General features: G+C 51.2%; 1 protein-coding gene across 1 annotated transcript; it reads right to left on the reverse strand.

Moving 5' to 3' along the window:
* Nucleotides 1-13,383: 13,383 nt before the first annotated feature.
* Nucleotides 13,384-15,138, reverse strand: LOC122998584 (fibrinogen alpha-1 chain-like). The gene is made up of 3 exons (XM_044375513.1): nucleotides 15,121-15,138; nucleotides 14,916-14,992; nucleotides 13,384-14,266 (listed from the first exon to the last, which is right to left on the reverse strand). Exons 1-3 carry the CDS (start codon nucleotides 15,136-15,138, stop codon nucleotides 13,384-13,386), a joined length of 978 nt encoding a protein of 325 aa, XP_044231448.1.
* Nucleotides 15,139-15,660: the final 522 nt, after the last annotated feature.

Genomic DNA, 15,660 nt, shown 5'->3' on the forward strand with positions numbered 1-15,660 from the left:
TAGCATAGTTTCAGCTTGTTGAGCCGGTGCTTTGAGTACATTTGTTAACAGGTGTCAGAAGGTGATTTTGTAATGGACTTACTCTTAATGACGTAGTTTTTATATTGTTTAGATGTTAGTTGTTGGTGATGAGTGCACTTCAGCCTCTTTTACACAGCCCATTCAAAGCGGGAATACTGCGCCTGTAATCCGCCTCGCTGTTCTGTGTGACAGCCGGCACGGCGGGACCGGGAGCTGACGCTGTTGTTTAGCCCGTATTCAGACCACATCAGGCGGTGCAGCGTACAGCTGCAGGGTTGAGGAGGTGTGCGGGGATGCAGGTGTGTTTGTGCTTTGGAAAGTAACCGTTGTGAAACAATCAGAAAATAACGTTTTAATGATCTGATTCATCAGCTTCCTCACTAACGTTACTAGCGCTCCCTCTCTCCATTCACTCTCTAGCTCACTCGACCACAGCTGCTCTCTCTCTCTCGTCTTTTTTAAAATGAGTCGGGAAGCCGACAGAAAAGTCTAACTTAACTTTAACGTTGTCAAACAAAGAGAAATGTCCTCCCCTCGTCCTAGTAACGTCTCTTTACTTGCTTATGGCAGAGTTTACAGCTCTGATCAGTCTGATCTCCGTCACGCCTCTGAATCCAGAACGCCGCTACGCTATGAAAAGCTCACACGGAGGCGGCTTTATGCCGGCTCACTGTGAAAAAGTAAAGGCAGAGGCGTCTTTATAGCTATAATGCGTTTCTCTGTATAAAAGAGGTGTGTGTGTGTGTGTGTGTGTGTGTGTGTGTGTGTGTGTGTGTGCAAGACTCCACAGTCCGCTACTGCCACTGACTATCACTGTGACAGAGGAAGGAAAATATTACTGTCATAGATGATGTCACTGATGGACTTACCTGAGCAGGTGAGCTCCACAATGGAGGAAGAGGAATCTGATGATGCACAGTCCCTCAGTGCAGATCCAGAATGAACACAGTTAGGATTGATCCACCATACAGATCTGAGTGAGGCTTCATTTATGCTTCCTGTTGAAACAGCAGAGCCACAGTCCAGATTTCTGCAGACTGCAGCTGCTTCCTTCAGGGTCCAGTAAAAGTCACTCACTGGTCTCCACTCTGTTCGTTTCACCTCCAGTGTACCTGCACAGCGACTGGCTCCTCCCACCAACCTGACAGGCTCTGAACAGAAACAAGAGAGTCATCAGTAAAAGAATAAAGTGAGTTTCATTAGAACAGAAATGAAGCCAAATCAAAGCTGCAGCTCCTCTTCTACCTGAGCAGGTGAGTCCAACAGCTTTGCCAGGTGAGCAGGTGCTTCTAGCTGAGTCTGATCTTCCACAGTCCAGGAGAGCAGACTCATGGCCTCCACACTGGAACTCTTTGGTCCACATCGGAGCCTCCACTTCTCCATAGAGCGCCCCCTGGAGGACTGAAGGAGCCCCACAGCCGAACTCCCTACAGACCACCTCTGCATCCTGCTGGTCAAAGTCAGCTTCACACACTGAGGACCACGACTGCTCAGACTTCACCTCCAGTCTGCCTGAACACAGACTAGTCCCATTCACCAGCCTGACAGAGTCTGGAGAGAGAGAACCATCATTAGTTTGGGGAATATTTACCTGCAACATTCATACCAATAAAACTTTTTCTGAATTTGAAAGTAAGAACTGATAAAGAGAGAGAGCACATTCATACCTGACTCAAGTCTTTATTTATAGAAAATATTTCAAGCTATTTGTAGGATTTGAACTTGTCTTACTCAGGCTCCATCTTGTGGGAGCATGAAGAACGACACTGTGGTGGACAGCAATGCATGATACCAGAAATAAAGATGTACAACTTTAAATGGAGGCGTCTCTCTGTTATAAGGTAGTCACGCCCCCTCATAACTCTGTTCACAGGAGAATAATGGATGAAGCTACAGCTAATCTGAATTAGACTCCTCCTGTTTTCCTCTGTCAGATTATTGCTTTCAGCAGTAGCAGCTCATGCTATCAGACCTCAGCTCAGACTACAGTGAACTGTAATTGTTAATGCTGGTCTGAGGTAGGGATGCCCCCTGAAACCTGGTTCTGAATTGGATCCAGTTGTTGGGCCGTGGCTACAAGTTTGGCTATCAGCAATAATTAATGATTATCAAAGATAATTGTTAATTATTAAAATCAATAAAATTATTAATAATAATTAATAATAACGGGGCACCACCCTGGACTCAGGGAAAAAGATAGCCAATTCAGTCTCAAAGTGTACTAATCTATGAATTTGGGACTTTGATTAATAATTAATTTAATAACTATAAACAAAATCACCATATCAATAGCTAGTAAAGGTTGAAGGATTTGGAGTTCTTTACAGAGCAGAGGTTGGCAAAACTCATTCTTGTGCAACATTAAAACAGACAACAGGTATATCCAAAAGCATTTATTTAACAAAAGGGTAAAAACAACACACAATACTAATCTAGCTAAGTGTACCTATATACGAGTGTGTGTGTGTGTGTGTGTGTGTGTGTGTGTGTGTGTGTAGGGAAGACAATAGCAAGATGGCTGCAGTCACCTGGTGACTGAGCACATGGCATGCCGACACTTTAGCTGATAAAGGGAACTACAGAGATAAAAGGCCAGACCATGTGGTGTCTTGAACCACATGTGCTGCCTGAACCAAAGTTTGCCAAACTAGGTTTTAACCTCTTAACTGTGTGGTTCTCTATTCAAGGCCAAATGATGTATGCTAAAGGTGCCAGGTTAAGATGGGGTTAGTTGCATGCAAGGCCTAGTTACTGGATGTAACATGTGTTAAGCATGCTAACATTAACCTAGCGGTGTGGCTATGCAGTAACCTGACTATAGGTAACAAGGACATCACAACAACAGTTCAATGTATAACCTTAACCAAATCAATACACGTACAGTACATTGTTTGAGTTAAACATTCTTGCTTAGCCGTACTATGCTTCACTGTGTTGCTAGGCTATGCCCAGTTGTTACCAGTTCATGAAGGAAGAGATGCGTTGTGGTGTCCTGCTTTGTAGCCGGTGAATCCGTGGGTGAGTCAGGCTGAGAAGGCTTTGGCTCTGAAGCTGAAGATGCAGGCGTTGCTGGGCAGACAGCACTCCAGTCGTGCAGAGGGCCCAGGTCACTCCTTGGTGTAGAGTTAGCAGCAAGCTAACTCAATTTCGCGGCTCCTGTACTTGTTAAACTGGCCAGCAGACTTGTGTGTTAGCTGCTGGCACAAGGAAACTTAGTTTCTGAGTCTTAGGCGGGCTCTCGCGTCTTCTGCCGTAAAGAAGACTGTGTGTGTCTGCTGTGAGCAGGCCACACCAGAGAGCAGAGAGCTGCTCCAGCAGCTCTGGAGGTGTGAAAGAGAGCAAGGAGCTGCTCCTGCTGCAGCTCGTGGAGAAAAAGAGAAAGATAAGAGGGGAATCTCTAGTTTTGATAACCTGGATCCATGGGTGGAGCTTCACACTTTGGGTGCGAACCCCCCAGGGCTCAGGTTTCTTGGAGTCTTGAAACATGTGGTAAACTGTGGTCCACATGTAGTCCCAACATCCCCCCTTTGGTCCTAGGATTGCACCTGATGTGTGATCCTGGGAGCACAAACATACATGTACTGTATGGTCCACAGTTGAGTTCAAGAGTTCATTTGTCAGTTCATTCAAGTTTGTAACATCTGGGCAGTGGTTAACACTATCTATCTTGGCTAAGCAAGAACAGTCAGAATTACAAAACAAAAGCATGATAGACAACAACAAAGGCATAGTCCTAAATAACATAACCTGGGTTTCTCATTACTCTTTGGGTTAGTGAGAACAGGAATGTTAGTGGTGTAACTTTGTTAAGGTGAGATGCAGAGAGAGTGGCACCTAAAATGACAAAGCCATTTCTGGAGTGTCCAAGAGTGTTTGTTGTTTCACTCATTGGATCTGATGACAATACTGACTACTCAATGTAGTACTCAGTCTGATCTTGGCAGACTTTACAATTTTGTCCTTCAGGCAAGTGTAGCTGCAGAAGGATGTCATCATATTTCCAAAAATCCCAAAGTCCTAATGGCTGTATCATTGTTTGTTTGGCACTATGTCCTAAACTTGTGGTGGGTGAGGATATGTGTATGACTACTTCTGAAAGTACCTAATCAAGTGTCCTAAGCTAGTGTTTTGCAAAGTGATCCTATTGACAAAATACTACCAAGGAGTTGATCCAATTGTACTTGCAAAGTAGGACAGTGGTGTCTGAGCTGAATCAGAATTTAGGCTTTCCTCAACTAATAGCAGGCTGTCTGGCTATTACTGAGTTTAGAATAACTGAGGTTGCTACTGTTGCTAACGAACCCAAGTTTACCTATGTAACTGCAGGAAAGGTAAGGCACTGGTATCTGTCTTACTGTCAGTACAGGGGTGGACTGTGTTGCTGTCTAGAATCGTGAGAAGCGAGCTCTAGAGCTCTTGTGCCTTAAGTTTCTAACTTGTGGCTCAGGGCTGTAACGCTCCATGTAGCCAGAGGGAGAGAGACATTCAGAGGCACTGTCACTGTCTGATAGATGGTGACCATGTACTGAACTGTGGTCAGAGATGCTGTGGTCATCATCTGATCTGTCCATTGTCTGGTCACACTTCTGGGCCAGAATCTCTGCGTATGGCCTTCTAAAGCTTCTACTGTGTGAATGCCTATCTCGACGCAGTTGGTGGACATGGCGCTTACGCTCAGTGTCCCTATGCTGCCTTTTGTCACCCCCCTTTGGACTGTTCTGAGGGTGATCTTTTGAGGCAGCAGACCTGTATGACGCTTCAGTGTTTGAGCTGGCAGGCTCAGTTGTTTTCCCTCCTGCTTTGGAAGTGACAGCAGTTTCCCAAGCCACCTGTGTCATCTTTCTTATCTCACGCAGTGAGGGGTTACCTTGGTGCGTCATAAGTACAACGTGAGTGCGTACGCATGGATGAAGGTTCTGCAAGAATATGGACTTGAAGGTGGGGTTTTCTTCTAAACCTGGTGCATTCTTGCCCTGGAAGTATGCATGCCTCAAACGTTGGTAATAATCCCTGGGATGCTCACGACGGGAATGTTTAACTTGGAGGGCTGCAACCATTGATGTGGTCTCGTCAGCAGTAAAAGAGAATTCTTCTACTAGTGCTTGACGGAGCTCTTGGTAGTCATTTCTGACTCTGGAAGGTTGTGATTGTATAAACTTGTGCACAGCTTTAGAGCTGGTTTTCCACACAAGTTTAACTTTCTCACTTTGGGTTGCATGGGGCAGGTCAACTAGATTGTATTCTAGTTCTCTAAAGTAATCTTCAATGTGGTGATTACAGCTGTCTGGGTCAAAATGATCAATGTCCTTAGCTATAAGCTCAAGCACTTTAAGGCGGGGACACTGTGAAGTCATTTCTGGTGAAGACAAGACTAAACTAGCACTATCATGGACATGTGCATCACGTACTATAGTTCTCTCTGGTTGAAGGGCAGGGGCTGAACAACTGTTATCACTTTCCTGATAGTGCTGAGGAGAGGCTGAACAGTTCTGGGATGATCTAGTCCCCCCTTCGGAAGGATGAGCACGGATGAACGTGTCATGTATCGGTGGCTGAGAAAAACACTGGGCAGAATATCTTCTAGAGGATAAACTACATGTCTCTTCAGTGTCTGTTTCAGAGAGATGGGAACTCAGGTAGCTGTTAGCTCTGTCTCTCAGTGGAGGTTGAGAAGCTGACTTCATTCCCAAGAACTTAGGGTCAGTTGGGAATTGTTCCAATCTTCTGAGTGGAGAGGGAGTTAACCTTTCATTATGGGAGGAGTGTGAATCGGAATAACCGGAATCACATTGGCTGAATGACTGTAGTGGGGCAGGACATTCTGACCTAAGCCTTAACAATTCCTCCTTGTGTGAGCAGAGATTTAACTCTGCTGAGTACAGGTCTTCTAAATAGCGCATGGCTTTCTTATTGGCCGTCTGAACCTCATGGAGGAGGCAAGCATTTTGCGCTCTAAGGAAATCTACCTCCTTTTCTAGGGCTGCTCTGCTCTGACAGGCAAGGCTGGTTTGCCTGTGGAAGTTCAGAAGCAAGCATAACAATGGGTCTTTGGATGCGGTCTGTGCATCATTCCTGTCCTTGAGTAGTGAGTCTATCTCTTTCCTGCACTCACTGAAATTCAACCTGCTGATGAATTCTGGGTAGCCAGGTTCTAGGCTCTGTGCTAGGGAAGAAATAAACTGTTCTACACAGGGGTTCTCCATTGTTGTATCCGGAACGGGGGATTAGATTAACAGTTGACTAGTACAACAAAACAATGTGGTTGGCTATGGTGTTGCGTGGCAGACACTTTGTAGTGTAGTTTGGGCAGTACACTAGCCTAACCAAACAATGTTGTGGCTTACACTATGGGGAGTAGCTTCCTGTGGAGGAGGGGTGGCTACGACACTGTCTAGTGGCTCTAGTGGGCACAACAGATTTCAACATGCACTAACTGAGATGCAGCGCAGTAACAGCTAGAGGATTGTTTCTTAAAGTTGACTCAGGCTGGAATGCATGGCAGTAACAGCTAGAGGATAACTTCTAAGTTTCACAGGGCTGGTAGCACACTGTGGCTCTATCTCACAGGCTCTATTTCTTACTCAGGCTGGAATGCATGGCAGTAACAGCCAGGTACAAACTCTCTATGTGTCACAGGGCCGGTGGCACACTGTGGTTTAATTAACAAGGGGAGCACTTGAATTAACAACTAATTCTGACAGCTTGACTGGATGGCATTGAATGTATACTATTCGAATGCTGAACCAAAATTCTTACACTTCCTACAGAGTAGGTTCAACCTGAGTGGCTAGCAGCAACAGCAATCTCTTAGTTTAACACTACGAGGGCTTAAAGTGGTAGTTATCAACAACTCAAGATTTGGGTTACCAATTGCTTTAGCTAAAATTGATTTGAAAAAAATCAATTCTCCCAACACTTCACTTGTTTGTAAGTACAGCTAGATATCTTCTCCTGTGGCAGACTGGTCGTGTTAAATATAAAGACTTTTGGATAGTCTAAAGGTTTTAGATTCCAGAATTTTGGTACTGGCCAAAATTATGCTGAAATTAATATTGCACAATTATGAATAATTGCCAACAATACTCTGCCTCACACGGGGCACCATTTTGTTGGGCCGTGGCTACAAGTTTGGCTATCAGCAATAATTAATGATTATCAAAGATAATTGTTAATTATTAAAATCAATAAAATTATTAATAATAATTAATAATAACGGGGCACCACCCTGGACTCAGGGAAAAAGATAGCCAATTCAGTCTCAAAGTGTACTAATCTATGAATTTGGGACTTTGATTAATAATTAATTTAATAACTATAAACAAAATCACCATATCAATAGCTAGTAAAGGTTGAAGGATTTGGAGTTCTTTACAGAGCAGAGGTTGGCAAAACTCATTCTTGTGCAACATTAAAACAGACAACAGGTATATCCAAAAGCATTTATTTAACAAAAGGGTAAAAGCAACACACAATACTAATCTAGCTAAGTGTACCTATATACAAGTGTGAGTGTGTGTGTGTGTGTGTGTGTGTGTGTGTGTGTGTGTGTGTGTGTGTGTAGGGAAGACAATAGCAAGATGGCTGCAGTCACCTGGTGACTGAGCACATGGCATGCCGACACTTTAGCTGATAAAGGGAACTACAGAGATAAAAGGCCAGACCATGTGGTGTCTTGAACCACATGTGCTGCCTGAACCAAAGTTTGCCAAACTAGGTTTTAACCTCTTAACTGTGTGGTTCTCTATTCAAGGCCAAATGATGTATGCTAAAGGTGCCAGGTTAAGATGGGGTTAGTTGCATGCAAGGCCTAGTTACTGGATGTAACATGTGTTAAGCATGCTAACATTAACCTAGCGGTGTGGCTATGCAGTAACCTGACTATAGGTAACAAGGACATCACAACAACAGTTCAATGTATAACCTTAACCAAATCAATACACGTACAGTACATTGTTTGAGTTAAACATTCTTGCTTAGCCGTACTATGCTTCACTGTGTTGCTAGGCTATGCCCAGTTGTTACCAGTTCATGAAGGAAGAGATGCGTTGTGGTGTCCTGCTTTGTAGCCGGTGAATCCGTGGGTGAGTCAGGCTGAGAAGGCTTTGGCTCTGAAGCTGAAGATGCAGGCGTTGCTGGGCAGACAGCACTCCAGTCGTGCAGAGGGCCCAGGTCACTCCTTGGTGTAGAGTTAGCAGCAAGCTAACTCAATTTCGCGGCTCCTGTACTTGTTAAACTGGCCAGCAGACTTGTGTGTTAGCTGCTGGCACAAGGAAACTTAGTTTCTGAGTCTTAGGCGGGCTCTTGCGTCTTCTGCCGTAAAGAAGACTGTGTGTGTCTGCTGTGAGCAGGCCACACCAGAGAGCAGAGAGCTGCTCCAGCAGCTCTGGAGGTGTGAAAGAGAGCAAGGAGCTGCTCCTGCTGCAGCTCGTGGAGAAAAAGAGAAAGATAAGAGGGGAATCTCTAGTTTTGATAACCTGGATCCATGGGTGGAGCTTCACACTTTGGGTGCGAACCCCCCAGGGCTCAGGTTTCTTGGAGTCTTGAAACATGTGGTAAACTGTGGTCCACATGTAGTCCCAACACAGTATTAAACAGTTAAAAACCTGAGATATTTTTAAGGTCAGTTCTTTTATCAGTACCTGAAGTAAACAAGGAGTGAGATTATTGGATGGTAAAATCTGTTTTTGGTTCTGCTCGTTTCAAGCAGTATCAATAAAGAACTGGACTGATAAGGAGTATTGATGAGAGTAGTAGTATTGATAGAATCCTAAAGAAACTGATCACTAGTCTGAAGTCAGTACATCTGATCATCATGTTGACACTGAGCTGACAGAGAGCAGCAAACTGGTCTGTTTACACTGTTAATGTGAATGATTAAATATCATATACATACAGTATATTGTAACTCAAAACTTCTACTACTCCTGCTTTCTCTTGTAGTGTGACATGTAGACCCCCTGTGTTTTTTTACACTTCAAGTCTATTTCTGTTGCAGTTAGTGAAGCGTAATCTGCACAGACGGCTGTAAACATCCTGCTGTATATGTGTTTTAGGGATGTATGATATTGGATGTTTTGCCAATATCTGATATTAACTGTACAAATGTTTTTCCAGCTGGCTGAGGAGACTATTACACATGCAATCATAGGTTCTACTAAGTATCATTAAGAAAGACGATATATGAAGGAAGAACCAAGGAAGACTGGAGTTCAGGAGCTCAGCTTTTAAAAAATTAAAGCATTAATGAACCTGCCAAGTGGGAGCAGCAGTAGTGTTCTTAGAGTTTATTAGACAGACAGGATTAATGTGCAGGATTTAATCTTTGGTCCACAGTCTGAAGCAGAGGGTGGCAGTAATGCACCTAATATGCTGGTTGCCACCTGCTGTTATAAACCAAAAAGAAGTAGAAGAAAAAATGTTTCCAACAGAGTGGTACATCCTGTCAGCCGAGGTGTTTCCTATCTGTGCAGCTGAACACAGCAGCTCCTCCTGGACTGTTTCACCCTGACGGTCCCGGTGTTTCCTCTGCAGGCTCCACTTCACTCAGCTGCCCGACAGACCTGCTGCTTCTTCCAACCTGAATAACTAACCGGGGCTCGGGGCTCCGGTTGGATCCAAACGGAGAGTCAGGGCCAGCTGGGAGGCTAGCGTGTTAGATGCAGCATGATTGGAGGGAAGCACAGCTAGCGAGCCTCCACTAGTTATAAAAAATGATGGAGTTATATGAAAAGGTTGGATGGTCGTCACTGGCATCTAGAAGGCAGCAGCAGACTGTGTCTTCATTTATAAGGCCTTGCTTTCTTTGCTGAGTTATTTAACATCTTTAGTTGAGCTCAGAGCTGAAAACCATGACACCAGATCACAGAGAACCTTTAAAAGTTCCTAATGCAAGCTCTGAACTGGGGCTAGAGGGCTGCAGTGAAGAGCCGGCGACCAGAGCACCCCCTGCAGATGACTGCAAGAGGGCTGCAGTGAGCAGCCATTGACCAGAGCGCACCCTGCTGATGACCGCTAGAGGGCTGCAGGGAGCAGCTGGCGACCAGAGAGCCCCCTGCCGATGACCGGTAGAGAGCTGCAGTGAACAGCCAGCAACCAGAACGCCCCCTGCCAATGATCACTGGAGAGCTGCAGTGAGCAGCCGGCGACCAGAGCGCCCCCTGCCGATGACCGCCAGAGGGCCGGTAGTGAGCAGCCGGTGACCAGAGCGCTTCCTGCTGATGACAGCTAGAGGGCTGCAGTGAACAGCCAGCAACCAGAACGCCCCCCTGCTGATGACTGCTAGAGAGCTGCAGTGAGCAGCCGATGACCACAGCGCCTTCTGCAGATGACAGCTAGAGAGCTGCAGTGAGCAGCTGGTGACCGCAGCGCCCCCTGCCGATGACAAATAGAGTGAACAGCCGGCGACCAGCCATTGACCAGATCGCCCCCTGCCGATGACCGCTACAGGGCTGGCAGTGAGCAGCCAGCAACCAGAATGCCCCCCTGCTGATGACCTCTAGAGAGCTGCAGTGAGCAGCCGGTGACCACAGCGCCCCCTGCCAATGACTGCTAGAGAACTGCAGCGAACAGCCAGCAACCAGCCATTGACCAGAGCACCCCCTGCAGATGACCGCTAGAGGGCTGCAGTGAGCAGCCAGCGACCACAGCGCCTCCTGCAGATGACAGTTAGAGGGCTGCAGTGAACAGCCAGCAACCAGAACGCCCCCCTGCTGATGACTGCTAGAGAGCTGCAGTGAGCAGCCGGCGACCAGAGAGCCCCCTGCCGATGACAAATAGAGGGCTGCAGGGAGCAGTCAGTGACCACAGCACCCCCTGCAGATGACAGCTAGAGGGCTGCAGTGAACAGCCGGCGACCAGCCATTGACCAGATCGCCCCCTGCCGATGACCGCTACAGGGTTGGCAGTGAGCAGCCAGCAACCAGAATGCCCCCCTGCTGATGACCTCTAGAGAGCTGCAGTGAGCAGCCGGTGACCACAGCGCCCCCTGCCAATGACTGCTAGAGAACTGCAGCGAACAGCCAGCAACCAGCCATTGACCAGAGCACCCCCTGCAGATGACAGCTAGAGGGCTGCAGTGAGCAGCCAGCGACCACAGCGCCTCCTGCAGATGACAGTTAGAGGGCTGCAGTGAACAGCCAGCAACCGGCCATTGACCAGAGCACCCCCTGCAGATGACTGCTAGAGGGCTGCAGTGAGCAGCCATTGACCAGAGCGCACCCTGCCGATGATCGCTACAGGGCTGCAGTGAGCAGCCAGCGACCACAGCGCCCCCTGCCGATGACCTCCAGAGGGCCGGTAGTGAGCAGCCGGCGACCAGAGCGCTTCCTGCTGATGACAGCTAGAGGGCTGCAGTGAACAGCCAGCAACCAGAACGCCCCCCTGCTGATGACTGCTAGAGAGCTGCAGTGAGCAGCCGGCGACCAGAGAGCCCCCTGCCGATGATCACTAGAGAGCTGCAGTGAGCAGCCGATGACCACAGCGCCTTCTGCAGATGACAGCTAGAGAGCTGCAGTGAGCAGCCGGTGACCGCAGCGCCCCCTGCCGATGACAAATAGAGGGCTGCAGGGAGCAGCCAGCGACCAGAGCGCCCCCTGCAGATGACCGCCAGAGAGCTGCAGTGAGCAGCCGATGACCACAGAGACCCCTGCCAATGACCGCTAGAGGGCTGCAGTGAGCAGCCGGCGACCACAGCGACCCCTGCCAATGACCGCTAGAGGGCTGCAGTGAGCAGCCGGCGACCACAGCGCCTTCTGCAGATGACAGCTAGAGGGCTGCAGTGAGCAGCCGATGACCACAGCGCCTTCTGCAGATGACAGCTAGAGGGCTGCAGTGAGCAGCCGATGACCACAGCGCCTTCTGCAGATGACAGCTAGAGAGCTGCAGTGAGCAGCTGGTGACCGCAGCGCCCCCTGCCGATGACAAATAGAGGGCTGCAGGGAGCAGCCAGCGACCACAGCGCCCCCTGCAGATGACAGCTAGAGGGCTGCAGTGAACAGCCGGCGACCAGCCATTGACCAGATCGCCCCCTGCCGATGACCGCTACAGGGCTGGCAGTGAGCAGCCAGCAACCAGAATGCCCCCCTGCTGATGACCTCTAGAGAGCTGCAGTGAGCAGCCGGTGACCACAGCGCCCCCTGCCAATGACTGCTAGAGAACTGCAGCGACCAGCCAGCAACCAGCCATTGACCAGAGCACCCCCTGCAGATGACCGCTAGAGGGCTGCAGTGAGCAGCCAGCGACCACAGCGCCCCCTGCCGATGACCGCCAGAGGGCCGGTAGTGAGCAGCCGGCGACCAGAGCGCTTCCTGCTGATGACAGCTAGAGGGCTGCAGTGAACAGCCAGCAACCAGAACGCCCCCCTGCTGATGACTGCTAGAGAGCTGCAGTGAGCAGCCGGCGACCAGAGAGCTCCCTGCCGATGATCACTAGAGAGCTGCAGTGAGCAGCCGGTGACCGCAGCGCCCCCTCCCGATGACAAATAGAGGGCTGCAGGGAGCAGCCAGCGACCAGAGCGCCCCCTGCAGATGACCGCCAGAGAGCTACAGTGAGCAGCCGATGACCACAGAGACCCTTGCCAATGACCGCTAGAGGGCTGCAGTGAGCAGCCGGCGACCACAGCGCCTTCTGCAGATGACAGCTAGAGGGCTGCAGTGAGCAGCTGGTGACAGCAGCGCCCCCTGCCGATGACAGCTAGAGGGCTGCAGTGAACAGCCGGCGACCAGCCATTGACCAGATCGCCCCCTGCCGATGACCGCTACAGGGCTGGCAGTGAGCAGCCAGCAACCAGAATGCCCCCCTGCTGATGACCTCTAGAGAGCTGCAGTGAGCAGCCGGTGACCACAGCGCCCCCTGCCAATGACTGCTAGAGAACTGCAGCGAACAGCCAGCAACCAGCCATTGACCAGAGCACCCCCTGCAGATGACCGCTAGAGGGCTGCAGTGAGCAGCCAGCGACCACAGCGCCTCCTGCAGATGACAGTTAGAGGGCTGCAGTGAACAGCCAGCAACCAGCCATTGACCAGAGCACCCCCTGCAGATGACTGCTAGAGGGCTGCAGTGAGCAGCCAGCGACCAAAGCGCCCCCTGCCGATGACCGCCAGAGGGCCGGTAGTGAGCAGCCGGCGACCAGAGCGCTTCCTGCTGATGACAGCTAGAGGGCTGCAGTGAGCAGCCGGCGACCAGAGAGCCCCCTGCCGATGATCACTAGAGAGCTGCAGTAAGCAGCCGATGACCACAGCGCCTTCTGCAGATGACAGCTAGAGAGCTGCAGTGAGCAGCCGGTGACCGCAGCGCCCCCTGCCGATGACAAATAGAGGGCTGCAGGGAGCAGTCAGTGACCACAGCACCCCCTGCAGATGACAGCTAGAGGGCTGCAGTGAACAGCCGGCGACCAGCCATTGACCAGATCGCCCCCTGCCGATGACCGCTACAGGGTTGGCAGTGAGCAGCCAGCAACCAGAATGCCCCCCTGCTGATGACCTCTAGAGAGCTGCAGTGAGCAGCCGGTGACCACAGCGCCCCCTGCCAATGACTGCTAGAGAACTGCAGCGAACAGCCAGCAACCAGCCATTGACCAGAGCACCCCCTGCAGATGACAGCTAGAGGGCTGCAGTGAGCAGCCAGCGACCACAGCGCCTCCTGCAGATGACAGTTAGAGGGCTGCAGTGAACAGCCAGCAACCGGCCATTGACCAGAGCACCCCCTGCAGATGACAGCTAGAGGGCTGCAGTGAGCAGCCAGCGACCACAGCGCCTCCTGCAGATGACAGTTAGAGGGCTGCAGTGAACAGCCAGCAACCGGCCATTGACCAGAGCACCCCCTGCAGATGACCGCTAGAGGGCTGCAGTGAGCAGCCAGCGACCACAGCGCCTCCTGCAGATGACCGCTACAGGGCTGGCAGTGAGCAGCCAGCAACCAGAACGCCCCCCTGCTGATGACTGCTAGAGAGCTGCAGTGAGCAGCCGGCGACCACAGCGCCTTCTGCAGATGACAGCTAGAGAGCTGCAGTGAGCAGCCGATGACCACAGCGCCCCCTGCCGATGACAAATAGAGGGCTGCAGGGAGCAGCCAGCGACCAGAGCGCCCCCTGCAGATGACCGCCAGAGAGCTGCAGTGAGCAGCCGATGACCACAGAGACCCCTGCCAATGACCGCTAGAGGGCTGCAGTGAGCAGCCGGTGACCGCAGCGCCCCCTGCCGACGACAAATAGAGGGCTGCAGGGAGCAGCCAGCGACCAGAGCGCCCTCTGCAGATGACCGCCAGAGAGCTGCAGTGAGCAGCCGATGACCACAGAGACCCCTGCCAATGACCGCTAGAGGGCTGCAGTGAGCAGCCGGCGACCACAGCGCCTTCTGCAGATGACAGCTAGAGGGCTGCAGTGAGCAGCCGATGACCACAGCGCCTTCTGCAGATGACAACTAGAGGGCTGCAGTGAGCAGCCGATGACCACAGCGCCTTCTGCAGATGACAGCTAGAGAGCTGCAGTGAGCAGCTGGTGACCGCAGCGCCCCCTGCCGATGACAAATAGAGGGCTGCAGGGAGCAGCCAGCGACCAGAGCGCCCCCTGCCGATGACCGCTAGACAGCTGCAGTGAGCAGTCAGTGACCACAGCACCCCCTGCAGATGACAGCTAGAGGGCTGCAGTGAACAGCCGGCGACCAGCCATTGACCAGATCGCCCCCTGCCGATGACCGCTACAGGGCTGGCAGTGAGCAGCCAGCAACCAGAATGCCCCCCTGCCGATGATCACTAGAGAGCTGCAGTGAGCAGCCGATGACCACAGCGCCTTCTGCAGATGACAGCTAGAGAGCTGCAGTGAGCAGCCGGTGACCACAGCGCCCCCTGCCGATGACAAATAGAGGGCTGCAGGGAGCAGCCGATGACCACAGCGCCACCTGCAGATGACAGCTAGAGGGCTGCAGTGAACAGCCGGCGACCAGCCATTGACCAGATCGCCCCCTGCCGATGACCGCTACAGGGCTGGCAGTGAGCAGCCAGCAACCAGAATGCCCCCCTGCTGATGACCTCTAGAGAACTGCAGTGAGCAGCTGGTGACCACAGCGCCCCCCCTGCCGATGATTGCTAGAGAACTGCAGCGACCAGCCAGCAACCAGCCATTGACCAGAGCGCCCCCTGCCGATGACAAATAGAGGGCTGCAGGGAGCAGCCAGCGACCAGAGCGCCCCCTGCCGATGACCGCTAGACAGCTGCAGTGAGCAGTCAGTGACCACAGCACCCCCTGCAGATGACAGCTAGAGGGCTGCAGTGAACAGCCGGCGACCAGCCATTGACCAGATCGCCCCCTGCCGATGACCGCTACAGGGCTGGCAGTGAGCAGCCAGCAACCAGAATGCCCCCCTGCTGATGACCTCTAAAGAGCTGCAGTGAGCAGCCAGCAACCAGAATGCCCCCCTGCCGATGATCACTAGAGAGCTGCAGTGAGCAGCCGATGACCACAGCGCCTTCTGCAGATGACAGCTAGAGAGCTGCAGTGAGCAGCCGGCGACCAGAGAGCCCCCTGCCGATGATCACTAGAGAGCTGCAGTGAGCAGCCGATGACCACAGCGCCTTCTGCAGATGACAGCTAGAGAGCTGCAGTGAGCAGCCGGTGACCGCAGCGCCCCCTGCCGATGACAAATA

This window comes from Thunnus albacares, chromosome 15 (genome assembly GCF_914725855.1).
Source record: "Thunnus albacares chromosome 15, fThuAlb1.1, whole genome shotgun sequence".
In the NCBI taxonomy this organism is placed as follows: Eukaryota; Metazoa; Chordata; class Actinopteri; order Scombriformes; family Scombridae; genus Thunnus; species Thunnus albacares.

Coding starts and splice junctions, on each gene's coding strand:
- LOC122998584 (XM_044375513.1), bottom strand. Junction 14,267..14,915: donor CCTCTAGCTGTCATCTGCAG/GTGGCGCTGTGG, acceptor GGTCATCTGCAG/AGGGCGCTCTGGTCGCTGGC.